Source organism: Alternaria infectoria (genome assembly GCF_024043175.1).
Source record: "Alternaria infectoria strain BMP 0036 chromosome Unknown scaffold_22, whole genome shotgun sequence".
NCBI classification, from domain to species: domain Eukaryota; kingdom Fungi; phylum Ascomycota; class Dothideomycetes; order Pleosporales; family Pleosporaceae; genus Alternaria; species Alternaria infectoria.
In genome coordinates this window covers 109,046-125,365 of record NW_026250711.1, presented here as the reverse complement: position 1 = coordinate 125,365, position 16,320 = coordinate 109,046, and the positions used below count along the sequence as shown (strand labels likewise).

At 52.8% G+C, this 16,320-nt stretch overlaps 6 protein-coding genes across 6 annotated transcripts; 3 read left to right on the top strand and 3 right to left on the bottom strand.

Moving 5' to 3' along the window:
- Positions 1-2,434: 2,434 nt before the first annotated feature.
- J4E92_009228 (uncharacterized protein) lies at positions 2,435-3,019 on the top strand (the record flags this gene model as incomplete). Its single annotated transcript, XM_051500577.1, has 1 exon — positions 2,435-3,019. One exon carries the CDS (start codon positions 2,435-2,437, stop codon positions 3,017-3,019), a length of 585 nt encoding a protein of 194 aa, XP_051349149.1.
- A 4,514-nt stretch (positions 3,020-7,533) lies between these two features.
- Positions 7,534-8,759, bottom strand: J4E92_009227 (uncharacterized protein; the record flags this gene model as incomplete). The annotated part of the gene is made up of 2 exons (XM_051500576.1): positions 7,534-8,706; positions 8,754-8,759. 2 exons carry the CDS (start codon positions 8,757-8,759, stop codon positions 7,534-7,536), a joined length of 1,179 nt encoding a protein of 392 aa, XP_051349148.1.
- Positions 8,760-9,283: 524 nt separating this feature from the next.
- On the bottom strand, positions 9,284-11,142 carry J4E92_009226 (uncharacterized protein; the record flags this gene model as incomplete). The annotated part of the gene is made up of 2 exons (XM_051500575.1): positions 9,284-10,985; positions 11,138-11,142. 2 exons carry the CDS (start codon positions 11,140-11,142, stop codon positions 9,284-9,286), a joined length of 1,707 nt encoding a protein of 568 aa, XP_051349147.1.
- A 506-nt stretch (positions 11,143-11,648) lies between these two features.
- J4E92_009225 (uncharacterized protein) lies at positions 11,649-12,193 on the bottom strand (the record flags this gene model as incomplete). The annotated part of the gene is made up of 4 exons (XM_051500574.1): positions 11,649-11,828; positions 11,883-11,941; positions 11,991-12,131; positions 12,181-12,193. 4 exons carry the CDS (start codon positions 12,191-12,193, stop codon positions 11,649-11,651), a joined length of 393 nt encoding a protein of 130 aa, XP_051349146.1.
- A 754-nt stretch (positions 12,194-12,947) lies between these two features.
- J4E92_009224 (uncharacterized protein) lies at positions 12,948-13,727 on the top strand (the record flags this gene model as incomplete). Its single annotated transcript, XM_051500573.1, has 2 exons — positions 12,948-13,011; positions 13,060-13,727. The coding sequence occupies 2 exons, from the start codon at positions 12,948-12,950 to the stop codon at positions 13,725-13,727; spliced, it is 732 nt and encodes a 243-aa protein (XP_051349145.1).
- A 349-nt stretch (positions 13,728-14,076) lies between these two features.
- J4E92_009223 (uncharacterized protein) lies at positions 14,077-15,413 on the top strand (the record flags this gene model as incomplete). The annotated part of the gene is made up of 2 exons (XM_051500572.1): positions 14,077-14,191; positions 14,242-15,413. 2 exons carry the CDS (start codon positions 14,077-14,079, stop codon positions 15,411-15,413), a joined length of 1,287 nt encoding a protein of 428 aa, XP_051349144.1.
- Between the last annotated feature and the right edge of the window lie 907 nt (positions 15,414-16,320).

The following is a 16,320-nucleotide window of genomic DNA, read 5'->3' as shown; positions in this document are numbered from 1 at the left end:
CGTTGCGCTCGCGGTTGGGCAACACCCCTTCGCAGAGCGCACGCTGCGGAACTTGGGACCGACTGCGCGCAGCTCGCCGACTCGAGCAAATTTGGGTGGCAGATTGGCTGTTTGCAGGTGTCAATCCGCCGATTGACTTTTACTAGGCTGGATCTCGGGCGCGCTGGGGGTGGGTTACCCTTGTCGTTCGATTCATACGTCATGGTGAGAGAGGCTGCCAAGGGTGCTGCAGTTGAGGCAGGCAAAGCAACCCTGTCTCAACTATTGGCTTGCTCACCGTACTTTCCACCGTCGCAGCTTGCACGGCTGGCGCGGGCCATGGAATAACGCATTTGCTTTGTTCGACAAAGACAGACATCGACAACGGAAGCACCGACCGCTCTGCTAGCAATGCCTCTGCTCCGCGGTGCGAGCATCTGACGGGCTGCGGGCATTTCCCACACAAGGTCGTGGTTCGTTTTAGATTTGTTGAGTAACATGTCAAGTCAAGCCCACGCGTTGCTGGGTGGCGCTACAAGCGTCACGAGGCGTCTTTGCTTCGACACACCTTCCTGTGTGCCATCAACAATTTCACTCTACTCTGCAGCCGATGCGAACCCTCACATCTCTGCGTAACCTCGCGCGCCAATGGCAGCCCCAGGAGATGACATGCATCCTCTTGCGTTATCTGCTGAGGCTCACGAGACCCAATCGCGACCAGCGCCTTTGTCTACCCCGCGAGCGCTGTCGCACCTCTCTCTGTGAGCGGTGTGACGGAGCGCTACTCGTACCCGGATCCGATGATCGCTGGGCCGCATAGTCGTGATGATGGTTTGGTCATGTGATATCGCGTCAAGTCCATGCTTAGCGCCCGCATCTACGTCAACGATCTTTACTTTTCTCAAACACAATCGTATGCCGCGGACCACCACCTGTACCTGGCCACCTCACGACAACTACCGAGATGACACCAAGCAGCGTTGCCGCGGCTTCGCCAATCGATCCGATCATCTGTGTGTACGGGTCGCTTCCGTGCGCGAAATGAGCAGCGATCCGTCTCATCTCCCAGTCCGGTGCCTGACGCTAGCAGTCATGTCAATAGAAGTAGGGGCTCTTCCGTTGTTCTAGATGTCTTTGTGAGTTTCGGACATGAATTATCGCGGTTTCATCTCACAATTCTTCCATTATACTCCCAGCTGGTTGCGGATCCCAATTGGAGCTCGGCATGGTTCGACAACTCATTGACTTCATCGACATTACCTCGATGATGATGACAGTGTTGCACAGCCTTAAGCCACCCCCACCTCTTTCGTCGACGCGCTTGGACTTGGACCCAAAGTCGTGACGAAGATGACTGCCAGGTCCATGCATGTATCCCGAGGTCCCATCTAAAGCGGCCTAGTCGGCTCGCTTCGTCCCGACGCGGCTTCCCAGCCCCCAGGGCATACCTTGGGAGAGTGTCTCATTGTTACCTGGTAAATGACAGCGTTATGCGACGCCACCATGGGGCGGTGTTGTGCCATTTGACAAGTACAGTCGCTCACCCCCACACTATGTGCTGTCAACGAGTGCACTATTTACTACCTCGGTCTCCGCACTTGTCTAGATTGTCCGTCGCCTTTATTCCCTTCAACAGCTGCTCTCAATCCTGTTTCTTGCGTCGAATTTCCTGGCTTTGATCTCGTATTCCGAACAATAAGTAGCGTATACGTGGCATAAAGACCTGTGATTAAGCCGATCTTGTCACGCCGTCAATGCAACAATCACGAGCTTGAGGAAAGCCAGCTCTAGACAGCAACTTGCAGAGATGGGGTGCGCCTAGGTTACAAGGTCTCCCCGTCAGCTTTTGGGCATCAGATGGTTCATAAGAGATAGGAAATTGAGGAAGCTGGCGCTTAGTCAGAGGCCATGAGAGCTATCTCCCAAGTAGACACGTAACAGCATCGCAGACGATACATGAGCATAGTGGCTATGAAAATGCTAATCTCGATGACTAAGTCTGCTGACTGCACGAGACGCGGCTACTGCAGACATACCTTGTTTACGCATGTTGAGTGAACTACTCTTGCAGACCTATCGCACTTATATCTTCAACCACGGCGTCCTTTAGCAGCTCATCAACCATGACGTCTCAATACGCGTAATCTCTTCCGTGGGTGGCTGCCACCTCTAATTAAAGTCACGAAACGGTCCCCCCAACAGCATTCTTTTCTATTGTCTGCAATTGACCGTTATGCTCCTTCACTTCCAACTTGCGTTTGCTCATCGCACATATTCTTCGCCCTCACCAAATACACAGTCACCTCGTTTTGAACACAGCTTGGCAGCATGATAACCCAACTCTAGATCTCATGATATCTCAAAAGTTTGCTTCACAAACTCACCCACCTTATTTGAAAAGAAGCCGCACTACTAAATCCTCTCTCCTCTTCATATCCCCACCAAACACCCTACAATGTCGACCGCAACCCCCCACCCCTATGCCCAAATCGCGTCCCTCAACGACCGTCTCACCGCGCTAAAAATGCTCATTCTAGACTACCGCAAGCTAATCGAGCGAACCCTCCTCCCCATCGCCCACGACACCATCTCCGGCGCCAACAAAGCCCAAGCCGACACCGAAGCCCATCTCGACGAAGCTCCAAACCGCAAAGAAACGCTTGAAGAAACCGCTGTGTTCATGGACGGCCGCACCCACGCCAAAGCCCTGCTCACCCGCTTCGAGGAGCAGATGCAGGCGTTGGAGGCATATCAGAAAGCGCAGTTAGATGACTTTTACGCTACTGACATGGGGTTTGATATGCTGAAAGCTGATATTGCGCCGCATATGATTACTAAGGAGGAGACGGCGGTTGTGTTGAAGGTGCGTCAGGCTGGGAGGCAGTTGTATGAGCTGGCGAAGAAGGCGGATGAGGTGTTGGTGAAGGAGATGGTGGAGGGGAATGAGGTTTGGAAGGAGGTGCTTAGCACGGAAGAGAAGGAAGGGTTTGCGAGGGAGTTTATTGAGGTGGTGGCGAGGTGGACTGGGGTGAATCGTTGAGGAGTTGAGATGCGAGGTAGTTTCCCGATGGCTTTCTTAGGTATCCATGGGCCGAAGGAGGGTGCGATATGCCTCTCGGTGTCCTTTTTGTTCTTCCGATGCAATCTTTTATCATCAATTCTGTTACAAAGTAGGTCAGGAATTATTCTCATGGTCCATCTTTCGTGCATACATGTCTAAAATCGCTTAACCTTGCTAGTCCATTAAGTATTTGAATTCTTAGAGGAGTTAGAAGAAACCCATCTTGTATTAACTAAACCACTTTACCCATCCGATACATACAGTTCACTCGAAGCCCATCTAACTCGATGCCCATCTAACCCAATAAACAGGCGCTCTAATAAAACAACCCTCTCTAACTCAATCCCTCTCACTGAATCCCTCTAAACAAACTTCTCAATCTCGCGAGCCCCAAATATATCTGACCTCGTAGACCTAGGTTAGGTCTCATACTCTGTACCACGTCTTCTCTCCTGGGAGCTCCAACTCCTAACCGGAGGTTTATACGGCGGGTTCGCGTCTCTGTTGACTCCGCAAACAGGGCAAACGTACACACCATCTTTATTACGCTCACATGAATTGATTGCGCGGCAGTCTCGGTTAGGGCAGATCCAGTCTCCCTTCATCTTCGGACAATCGAAGTAAGCATTCTGGCATTTTTCGGTGTTGGTCTTGTAGTTGAGGTAGTCGCACAGGCCGCATCGGTAGTGTTCGCTGTGAGGCATGGTGTGTACGTGTTGGCTGTTCGTGCGGTTGAGATGGGGTTTGATGGTCGTGATTGGGTGTTGGTAGATTTGGGTGCGGATGTATTGTCCTGTGAATCTACGGTTCAGTTGGCGGAATGCTCTATTGTTACTGGAGAACCACTTACGAGATCGAAGTAGACTATTAATAGGGATTGTTGTTGCTGTTGTAGACCTGCTGACAACCGAGGAAGATAGGTGATAGATGTTCGTTGTTGATAATAGACTCTAAGTGTTGTATTCTATTGTTGTGTTGTACCTAAGTTGAGGGCGCCAGCGTGGCGCCTTTAATACTGTCGTAGATTCACATATCGTACTCAGATGTGATTAACGCAATCCATACGACACAAACGAGACGTGAAGCCTGCCATCAATTGACGGCGAAGGGAATCACACCTCGACATCACAGTCGATTGCACCTGTCTCACCAAATCATTCAGTGCAGTCAAGACATCGACTAAATCCATTATCTCAGCGAAGTCTAAGCTTCAACGGGCTCACGGTATGTGGGGAATCCATAGGCTTTACTACCAACAGTGCGGTGCAGTCGCTCTATCGTGAAGAGAACTGGGTGTCTTTCCCCTTCACTTCGTTCCAAGTTCATACTAGCATCGACAGACCGCATAAAATTGAACATTACAATCAGTCAAAAGAGTGTGATTTATCATACATATTATATCCTCCGTCAATGAAGGTGTACAAAACACCCATGGACCCTCTGGTTTGACACTGAGATACCCAACCAAAATGAAACACCTTAGCCAACATCTTCAACTCCTCTGCACCCACATCTTTCTACCTTTGGCCGCTCTGTTGATATATTCAGAGAACTGGCGGTTCTTGACGGTCAGGTGGGTGCGACCCAAGGGCGAAACCCTTCTTCTCTGCCACGTCGCGCCAATGTCCAGGTTTAACCTTCGATTCGTATTGATCGTCCGGGTCTTCCTCCTTACCACAACCGGAATGATTGCAGACACGAACCTCGCCCACTGCAGGTGGACGATCGCGCCGTACGATCTGCTTGCAAAAATTGCAAATCCAGTCGTGCTTCCTCAACGAACAATTCCGTAAGTGGGGGTTCTCGCATCTCGCGGTGTCCTCATTCGAATTATCCGGATTAGCCCATCTGCACCGAGGGCAATACCATAAATCTTCCAGTGTCCCGCCCATATTTGGGTTTTCTTGCTAGGGTGTTTGAGAGGACTTGTAGGACGAAGTAGGGTGGTGGTCGCTTTGGGTGCGGATGCGATGGCGTTCTCGAGGTTTATTTGGTGAAGTGGCCAGTCGCCGTCTGTTCTTGATTGAGGGCTGCTCAACCGGTAGGAAGAATCGATATGGCTACCTTGCTTGATGTAAATTATAAGGGTATGTAGATGCTCGTGGTTGATAAGTAACTTCTGCTGTTGCGATGCACCTAGATAGAAGGCGCGCAAGAAACGCAATTTATACCGGTGAAGACTCACACATTTTGCATACTCACAACCACATCTGGCTCACCAAACTACTCATTACAGTCAAAAGATTGACTCTATCGAGTGTTTCGATGGAGTCGTTGCATTCAAGTCACCGACTGATGATAACGTCTGACTGAACATGGCGGGGCTGTACTACCTCCAACACAACCAAAGTGACGAACCCAAAGGACTCACAGATATAACACTTGTTGTATATAGATAAGGCTTCGTTTCTATCCCGCTAGTTGGCCCGTGACGCCGCACTGACCTAAAAGTCAATTTGTCGCTGTCGATGCGATCTATCATGCCCGTCTAAATCTCACTCTATAAACTCCGTATAACCCGACCCAAACTGGGAATACTCGACTCTGTCATGTACATCTTCCGTATTCGCATCTTCGGCGTTGGACACATGGGCAGTCTTTCGCAGCACGCTTAAGCGAGCCGTCTTCCGGACCCTGACTTCGTCATATTACGAAATGCTCCTGTCCATCCTTCGAATCCTTCGCATCCTTCGTACCGTTACACCATGACTGCTCGTTCTCCCACTATATCCTCCAACACCACCACCACCACCACCACTCCTCTTCCTTTCAATCCCCCGTCATCCACCCAAACACACCCATAAGAATAATCTTCAACCCATCCCCGCGTCTTCACCTCCCCTCATACTCCGTCCCCTTCTTCCTCTCCGCCGAGCTCCAACTCCTCACCGGCGGCGTATACTTGTACTTCGCATCAAACGCCGCACCACACTGATCACACCTATACACGCCGTCCTTATCACAGCCCAGTGTGATGCGCACGATATTCGGGCATTTGGCGCAGAACCAGTCGCCTTTTGATTTGGGGCAGTAGGCGATGTTGTTGAGGCAGGCGCCGCTGTGAGAGGCCGGGTTGGGGAAGTCGCAGCCGGAGCAGCGGTATGGGGTCGCTGAGGGCATTATTGAGTTGGCGATTAAGACTTGGAGGAGTAAAGTATGTAGTTGAAGGGATGCTGGTGGGTCGAAGTTGTGGGTCGGAGTTTAGCGGTGGTTTGATCTTTCGAGGGTGGTTGTTTTGTACGTGATGGATGCAATCGGTGTGAAGACTTGAAAGTGTGGACTGAGTGAGTGAGTGTGGATGTGCTCGAAAGTATCTCCTCCAACACCAGCGTCGGAACATCCAGTATTTACACTCTCAGACCTTCGAATTCGGATAACCCAATGGTTCTTTTGACCAAACGTTCTTTCTTTCGGGCTGTGTTCCGTCGTATTTCCATACGTATAGCGAGCGAGAAGAAGGTTTGTGCGCCGTGGGGTGTTCGGCGAGGACGAACAACTGCTAACCTACTACTAACCAAGACGCCGTCTCATCATGAACTACCCATCTAGCCAGCCATTCATCCGATCCCATATTTCCTACCACACTCATTTCATTCAGTGCCCTGTTGCTTCTCATACAGTACTCGTTCTTCCATCTCATAACTCATCCTCCGTACTTATCATGACTCGCGAGATTATACCTGCAGCGCAACTCCGACTCACTCCCCTCTACCCCATTCGCCACTTTTTTTCCTCTTCAACAGCACCCAGCCTCAGCCTCACGCAGAGCCCGAAGACTCGGTCACTGAAACACCTTTTTCTACCGCACCGTTCCTTGATGTTCCTTGATATTCACCTAGCGCCCCCTAACTGGACCTACCATTGGCTCTTGGCGTAGAAAAAGCATCCCCAGCGCTGACGTGCACGCCGCTAGTACACGTGTGCTAACCGCAACAAAGCCTACAAGAGGCTCATCATTACATCTTGGCTTGTTTCCGCGAAGCTGGTTTTGTTCCCGGCCACGTTGTTTATGTTCCGTTCCACGTGGAATCTTCCATGTGGCAACCATGCGCAATGCAGATCTCAACGTAGAATGACAAATAGAATAGGTGTAGAAGGGGAGGAAGGTTCGAGAAATGAGGCGGTGGATGTGTTGTTTTTGTGTCATGTTGATGGGTGAGGATGGGGGTTGAGTAATCTTAATAATGCGGCCCAAGGTATTTTGGAGGCTGCTATGGTGCGGTGCTTGGGATTTGGAGGACAGTTGTTGTACTTGTATCCATGAAACGCTCATGGGGTGCTCACAGGTGTGATCTCATCAGACCCTTGTAGAGTCTCCTACGTGAACCACTCTACCAGTGACGGGAACTGCGTTGTCAGATAGTGCCCCAAGACGCTAGAACGTTGAAAAGAATAGTTTTAGACTAGGGCGAAGGAAACTAAACCATTGCGAAGACCGTCATCTCCAGACCCATGCATCAACAACCAAGCCACCTACACGTTGTCATCGCAGACTACTTCTGATGCGTATGATCGCTCCTCGCCCCAGTAACTCCAATATTGAAATCCTCGCGTATCCTCGACAGCGCACTCTGCTCCTCTTCATCCGCCACTTCATCGTCGACTTCAACTTCAGCAATGCTATGTCTACTATCCGAGCCATCGCTGCCATCGGCGTTGACCAACGCCTCCTGCTCCTGCTCGTCCTCGTTATCAGACTCGTCATCTGTATCGTCGTCGTCGGCTTTATTCGATTCGCGAGGATCGCGGCCAAGCTCCGGTTTCGTCTTGCGTTCAAAGTCCTCAGCGTGGGCGTCGCGGAAGATTTCGCCGACATGAGTGAACGCGCGCTGGAGAGGAGAGGGACGGAAGTCGTCTTGAGGGCCGCGGCGCTTGCGCGTATTCGACTGTGAGTGTTCGAGATCTGCTCCTGAAGCTGTAGCTGGGCGGCGGACTTGGTTGTTGTTCTCGGTTGGAGTGTAGGGGCGGGACTCGTCGGGCTGTTCTTCGTCGATGAGTGTGGGTGCTCGAGGGATACCAGAGGTGTGATCCTCTTCCTCTTCTGCGTCCAGGGGGAGGTAGTACGGCAGTGGTACATCTCTGCTTGCGCGGAATCGACCGACGTTCGTGCAGTGCTCGTTCTCGACACGGAATACGGACCACATGCCTCTTCTGAAGATCTCACTGAGTGAGACACAGAAGGAAGTAGTCGCTGAGTGCTGAAGCTGCAGGGGCGTGACCAGGTACATAACCCAGTTGTTTCGCAAGATCGGATCAATGCACATGGCAGTATAATACCACCACACTTTCTTGTATCCCAGCTCCTTACGCAGGAAGGGATGCTTGGCATGTGGGTCACCGAGACTCCAATCGTAGTAGATGTCCCAGAAGCTCGTGTAGATGCCGTTGATGGTTGCAAACAGTATGAAGACTGCCTTGGTAGACGGTTTCTGGTCCATGCGGTAGATGCTGGTGGAGACATAGAACAGGATGGTTGCGATGTACTTTCCGCCGTTCAGGAGATGAGGGAACTTGTTTCCAGTGTCTTTGTAACGTCGCAGACATTGCATCAATCGCCATATACCCGGCAACGTCGTCATAACGCCGGTAACGCGTAGGTGAGACGAGTTGCATTGGTTGGGATTGTCCCAGCCGTGCGCGTAGAGACAGAAAAACAGTGCGATGCCCTAGGCAGGTCAGTGATTTGGAGCAGAGATGGGTTCGCCGGACTTACACTCATGCTGTAGGTCAGAGAACAGAACATGTCGCCCAAGTAGAAGTCTCGCCATTCGACAGGGTATATACCGGCGAGCAACAGGCGCCACTAGCGAGGCATTAGCAGTTGCTTCGCACGAGTTGATCAACAAACTTACCAGGGAGTACAGCAGCCACATGCGAGTACGGAAGTACATTATCCTCAGAGGATTGAACAAAAGCGCGACCGATATACCAATAAGAATGACGGGGTAGTAGAGATAGAGTCGATCTCCCCCAACCTGATGAAAGTTGATTTGCATAAACAGTCCAAGCATAAATAAAGTCCAACAAGGAAGCTATGATACGTTAGTGTCAGCGTACCAGATATGGGATGAATACTAACCTCCGCAAGTTGCCTCCAGTCCAAGTGGTGGCGGGTATCATATTCGAAGATGAAAACGTAGTTGATCTTGTGCTCGTGCCACGTCCGACACGCCAGGGTGAATAAGAGAAGAAGGAAGTTGATGAGAAAGTAGCCGGCATATATCTGAAAACATTAGCTTTGCCCTATCCATGGTTTGGATGACTCACCTGCAACAGATAGCTCGTGTTCACTGCGAACTCGTTCCCGTCAGTATTGTGCAGATCTGCAATAGTGTTTGCTTTGATGAGACCCTGGATGCCAAGTATGACGCCCGCCGACAATAGCAGACCGTTACGGAATGTATTGTCTGTGTAATCGCCTGCTCGTGCGATCTTGATGCGTAGCTTCCCGATGGCGACTTTGTGGTTGCCCTTCTCGAAGTATCTCGCGTATAGGTCCTCCGTTGCTCGAATGTGCCCTTCGATTACGTCGCTGTTCACGAACCAGGCTTGGTTGACCTTCTCATTCATGTACCGCGACGACGGTCGCGCGTTGACGGTCTTGTCATACTTCTTGTTGATTTTCCGGAAGGCAGTCCGGTTCAACAACGCGTAGGACTTGAGAAGCTCAAGCCCTCTGTAGTACTCCTGCAGTGCCACCTTGAGCTTGCGCTTCGCTGTCTGGTATGGCACGTCGGGCAGATCTGGCCGTCTAGCAAAGTCGCGACGGCTATCGGGATGGTCCTTGGGCTGAAGAGCCGCTGGGGTCGCAAGCTGTGTTATGTTCTTGGTGCTCTTCCCGTACTTGCCCGCGTTAATGGCGTCCAACGCGGCGTCTATGGGGTTTAGGAAAGTGTCCTTGAGAGTGTTTCCAAGATTCCCATTCCCGTTGGCCTGCTGATTTTCGTCGCCCGAGCTGCTGTTCTGACCGTTGCTCAGCACATGGTGCCCGTCGTGTTTCTTGTGGGCCTTCGCATTGATCTTGTCCGTTTGACGCTTGATGACCTCGTCGATACGTCGGTCTCGCATGATGTGGAGTTGGTCGCGGAGCACATTCAGGCGCTTGGTAGCCTCGTCTTCTTTGTGCTTGTAGAACGACTCGATCTTATCCAGCTCGCCATCGAGGAAGTTGAAGAACTCGGCTTGTCGGAAGTCAAGGTCGCGGTAGGCTTCGAGGGGGACGTCGCCTGGGCTGTCCGGGGGAGTCTTGCTGCTCAGTGAGAATAGACGGCGTACCGATGGGCGCGACTTGTGCTCGGTGATAGGGCCGGGCAGCGAGTTCATGCGCTTGGGGGTGAAGACGCTCTTGTAACGGTTGGGCAGCGAGCTGTGATGCTTGTGGGGCGACACCGTCTTCCCAACCTCGAAAGCATTGTCGTTGTCGTTCTCTGCTGGCGGAGGAAGCGTGACTGTCTTCTGCTTTCGCAGTGATGCGCCAGACGCCGCTCCTCCTTGAGGGGAAGGGTTCTCAGGGTCGAGCGCAGCCCCAGGCAGCTTCAAGGACGGCGGGGCCTTGGCCTTGTCTGCAGAGGTGCCGGTCTTGGTGGCGCCATCAGACGTGCTTCCCTCAAAGCTGCCGTAGTTGTGTGCCCAGTCGCGGCGGTTCGTCTCGCTCTGTGCCAATGGCTCTTCTTCGGGCGTGCGGCCACTCTGGTTGCTGTTCGCTCTCTGGCGCAGGCTGTGCTGGCTGCGGCTGTTCGTGATAGCAAGCGCTCTCAGGTCCTCGGGGTCTCTGGCGCTGCCCGTCTGGTCGCGGTTGAGGTACGTGTACTTGGGCGCGGCGTCGAAGGGCGAGGGCAGGATCTGGGTGCCGCGTCGGCGGAGGCGTGGGGTGGATTCGACATTGCGGAGGGCGCGACTGATGGCCTTGAGCTTCTTCTTGCCCACCTGAGGTATCGTCAGTCGTCTGTCGCATTAAGCGTCGGCTAGCGGAAGTCGGCATCACCTTGTAGTCTAAGTACTTGAGCCGCCACTCCGGTACCAGATCGCGCTCTAGCTCTCTACTGCAGTCAGTCCCGTGGCTGGAGTTATTTAGGTGCGTCGTCTCACTTTGCGAACTTCATGACCGTCTCGTCGGCGCGTCAATACCCAAACACGATCAATGGGGGGCACAAAAGCGCGTTCGCGTTTCTCGTCGATGCATGAGGTTCCGCGCAGACACACTGTAAAATGTTTCACGGGCGCGATAAGGGTTAGTAAATGCGAAGATGGTCGTGTGCTACCTCCAGCAGTTAAACCGTGGTTGCGAGGGCCGTCACGATGAGATTGAGTATACCGCGGAGGAGATTTGCACGAATCATGTTCCCCTTGGCAGCTATTGGCGCATTGGCGACAACGTCATACCTAGGGATCCTGTATTCTGCAGGTGTGGAAGCCCCTCAGAAGCCTCCAGCACAAGACCGGATAAACACACACGTCGATAGAGACATACAGCTGCCACTGTTCACGAAACACGTTGACGATACCGAGGGGCTGGCCAGAGCACTGGTCTCAAAAGGATTGAGCTAGTCCTTCATTGGATTCTTGGTTGCTTCTATGGGTCTGACCAATCATAGCCGTCTCTCCTCCGCTACCACCCGCGCCTCTCAAACTTCTCTGGGCGACCATACTGCTGAGGGTCGTACTGGTCCGCGCCATGGTTGTCGATGTAGTGCTCGTCGTACATGCGCTCTGCATGATGCTCTGCGTCGCGCTTGGCCTTCTCGCGGTCGAACCAGTCCTCGCCCTTGGTCTCGGCGAGCTTGTCAACCTACAGACGTCCAATTAGCCGCCATCCCATACACCGTCACACGGTGATGCTTACCTCAGCGCCTGCGAAGCCGGCAAGAAGCTCTTTGGCGAACTGATGGGATACCGGCTTGCCTAAGACGACGTCAGTGTGCGATAAGATCAAGTATGTGAAGATACATACCTTCTTTGCGCTGGTGGTCTTCAAATGCCTTGAAGCCTGCGAAAGCAGCTCCTCCAGCGATCATCTCGTGTCCCAGACTTGACTTGTTCTCTTCGAAGTTGTCATTCTCGTATACCTGCTGGTAGTTGTCTTCGTTCCTGTCTGTAATGGAGTCAGTGGGAGACATCTTCGATAAATGAGACAGACGAACCCCAGAAACCCATTTTGATAGTTGATGATGTGAAGACGAAAAGATGAGGGGTGATATTGGACTTGTCTGTAGTTCAGCAATGGTAGTTGAGTGTAGTGTCCATTTTAGAGGCGTACTTTGTCAGCCTTTAAGTATCTCTCCTCGGACAACCGCTGCCACGCGGCGTCATAATCGGCCAGCATTCATGCATCTGTTGCCAGTAACAAATCACTCATCGAGGCCGATCGTACCCCTCTCTTCTCGCGCTCAGCCATCCAGGGACCACTTGTGGCTCAGCTGTGAAGCACATGCAGGGTCCTTGAGCTCATTCTTGCGCCACTTTACGCACCAGACCGCTGACATCTTGATCTGAGTGGCTCATACTTCGTGTCGGCACGTTTGAAAGTATATTGACGAACCTGTTGTGGTATAGACGCGTGCGTAATGGGCCAGGATGTGGACGTCAGATCAACGGGACGCTCGGCACAGTCAAACAAGCTTCCTTGGTAAAGCTTAGCCTCGCATGACGGAGCGTCTAGGCTCGCGAGCTGAGGGGCTGCGCCTGCAAGAGGTTCCAAATACTCATTGGGCAGTACCACAGGATGCGAAACGAAAGTTGAATCCTCTTGCCAATACTGTAGCCTGGCCTCAGGTAGGATACCTAGGTAGTTGGGGTTGTTGCTTGTTCCGTGGTAGAAAGCTTGGCTAGTTAGCGCGCGATCATCTCCCGAGTCTCAGGTGCTCCAACTCCACCATGTACTCAGCCACAACCCCATCTTCGCGACAACATGCCGGGCCGACTCCCCACGAAAGCTGACTTTCCATCGTCGGTGACCTTGAGCATCACGCCACGTATGTCGCAATCTCCAGAGTCGCTCTTACGCTCGCTAACTCGTCCAGCGCCGGCTTCGCAACCACCCACGAACATCTTGATCCTCCTACACGGCCTCGGCGACACGAATGCGTCCTTCACGAAACTCGGGGAGCAACTGAACCTCCCAGAAACAGCATGCATCGCGATACAAGCGCCGAACCCACTGCCGTTCGATCTCGGTGGAATGCACTGGGGTGAAGACATGATCTTTGACTCCACTACAGGCGAGATGGACATGGACACCGGCGTCCAGAAGTCCACACTTCTGGTCCTAGATCAAGTCATTCGCGAAGGTCTCATCGGCAAATGCGGCTACAAAGCGCGCGAGATCATGATCTTTGGGTTCGCGCAAGGCGGCATGGTCGCACTGCAGGCTGCTGCCCAGCTTGAGGAAGAATTAGGCGGGGTGATCAGCATCGGAGGGCCTCTATCCCAATCAGTGCCGCTGAAGGCTTTAGAGAAGAAGAGCAAAACTCCGGTGCTAATCTGCAAAGCAGACAAGAAGTCTGCAGTCACCGACAGTGCGACTACGAAGCTGAAGGATGCTTTCCAATATATCGAGTTCAAAGAGTGGAAGAAGAACGGCGATGGCATGCCGAGCAGCCGCGACGAGATGCTGCCCATCATGCAGTTCTTTGCTCGTCGGCTACGGAGTACTAGAGGAGTCCCAGCAGGTAGCGTCGAGATCGGATAGGCACGCCAGGGAAGATATCGCGAAATGTATTGTCGAGGTCAGTCAAAGCCTCCGTATGCCACTACGCGCATGCGGCGCCTTTCCAAGTGCTGGGTAGGTAGCAAAGTAAGGACACCAAAGAATATAATCGGCTCCCCAAGCATCAAGCGATCTGAACATGAAAAACTTTACACCCACACACATTCCACGTCGCTTCGCCCACCACATTCCTGGAATCGCGCCTTCCTGCCCTCGTGATGCACGTGGCATGGTCCGAGCGCCTTCTACGTCACTTTCATCCTTCAACACCATTCGCTCATCGTCTTCCACCCTCCCAAAACCTACACACGCTTCACCGCTAAACACAGCCATGGCGGTGCCGAGGAATTCTTTGCGAGCCTTTCTCACACACGCGAGAGGCGCTCTCCGGAGCGCCATTGAAACTAGTCAGAAGATTACATTCGTCATTGGCAATGAGTCTGCGGGTGAGCATGACTCCTGCTCCACAATGGCGCTGCATACTCATGAAATGCAGACCTTGATTCGATGTCATGTTCCATTCTGTACGCATACCTCCGGTCCATGTCGCCGCCCAAAAATGCATTTAGCCCACTTTACGTACCAATCACAAATATTCCAGCTGCCGATATTCAGCTACGACCGGAATACTTGGCCGTGTTCAAGCACGCCAACATTGAGTCAAAGCACTTGATCACGTTGGATGACCTTCCCGCTTTGTCAGACATACAGTCGAAGCTCGCACCTGAGAATACCAAATGGATCTTGGTAGACCACAATGCGCTGCAAGGCCAATTGGGCAAAATCTACGCAGAGCGTGTCGCTGGTGTCATTGATCATCATGACGATGAAAAAAAAGTACCGGAAGACACAGGCGATGAGCCGAGGATAATCGAGAAGTGTGGCAGCTGCACTAGCTTGATTGCAAACTACTGCCAGCCATCATGGGACATGGCTTCCGCGTCTGCCTTGTCTTCGGGGGCAGCCCATGCGCAAGGTGACAGCATGTCCAACGACGCTGCCTTTGTCAAGCGCTGGGATGCAGACGTCGCCCAGTTGGGACTGGCCAGCATTCTCATCGATACGGCCGATCTCCACGACGAGAACAAAACGACCGAGCATGACCGTAAGGCTGTCGAGTACCTGGAAGCTAAGATTATGCTCTGTCCCCCGCTGGCTGCAAGCTTCGACCGTGCCAGCTTCTACAAGGAGATCAACGCAGCAAAGAAGGACATTGGAAGTCTAAAGCTGCACGACATACTTCGGAAGGATTATAAGCAATGGGACCAGGGTGGCCGAAAGCTCGGTGTTAGTTCAGTCGTCAAGCCTATAGAGTTTCTCCAGGAGAAAGCTGGCGACGAAGCAAGTGCCCAGGCATCCGACGCCTTCCTCAAAGCGTTGGAGGATTTTGCAAGGGAGCGTGAGCTGGACATGTATTCCCTGATGACCACGTCGTCGGGTGCAGATGGGCAATTCCAGAGAGAACTGTTACTATGGGCCTTCAACGACGGCGCCGTGTCGGCTGCCAAAACATTTGCCACGAATTCAAAAGATGAATTGGGATTGGAGGACTGGCAGGGCTCCGACGACATTGACAGCAAGAGCGAGTGGAGAAAGACTTGGTGGCAGCGACAAGTGCAGCACAGTCGGAAACGTGTCGCTCCTCTACTCAGGGAAGCCATGCCTTGACTACGGGTTCTGGGCAAGCTGTGATGGAGTCGCGGAGGCAGCGATCGGGTACAATGGTGCCGGTAGAGCGCTACGCTGGCGCGTTGGTGTCGGATTAGCGGGGATCGCCACGATTTCGCATGTCTTGCATTGTAGATAGGCGCTTAGCAGCGATTGGGCAGGGCGACCGTCAGCCCAAATGCCGTTGGGTAGAGTACGTGGAATGGCCATGGGTACCTGAAGAAGGAGCGGTCTGTATGCGGCAATCGTGTGGCGGGGTATTACACGCGACCGGCAGATGGTCGACGATCTCCGATAGCCAGCTGGAAACGAAACATGTTCAATGTAACATTTCAACGCCCACGCAGGATATTCTTATCTCGTAATATTACGATCGCGATTGAGTTGCCATGCACCAGGATATAGCGGCAGACGCACTGCGACTGCAAACATGCAAAAGGAACGAAGCTCCGCAGCGACTGCAGCGATAGCCCCAAGCAGGAGATGCTGCAGAGAGTTTAGTATGTGGTGTGACGGTGCGGCTCATTGGATGGCGACTGGATATGCATGGCGGAGTGATGAATGATGTCGAGGATTGCGAGGCACTAGGCATGCACTGGGAGATGAATGGGAAAACATGGGTTCACAGCGGTGCAGCGCGATGCTTTGGCGTGCAGCATGTTGCATGGCATGGTCCTTTTTGACAGCCATGCGCTGGCAGCGCAGGGGAAGAGGGCGACTCCACTCGCCGGCCGTCACGTCAGGAGGGCGAGCAGAGCTGCGCGCAGGCGATTAGCTGAGGGGCGTCGTCTGTATTGGCGCTGCAGCTGCAGCGGCGAAGCGTGTTTGAGAGTTTACGAGTTGCTCTGCTCGTGAGGGCAGCGTGCCGTGGTGAAGGGAGGAGGGGTAGCGTTGAGGGGCGGTCGCA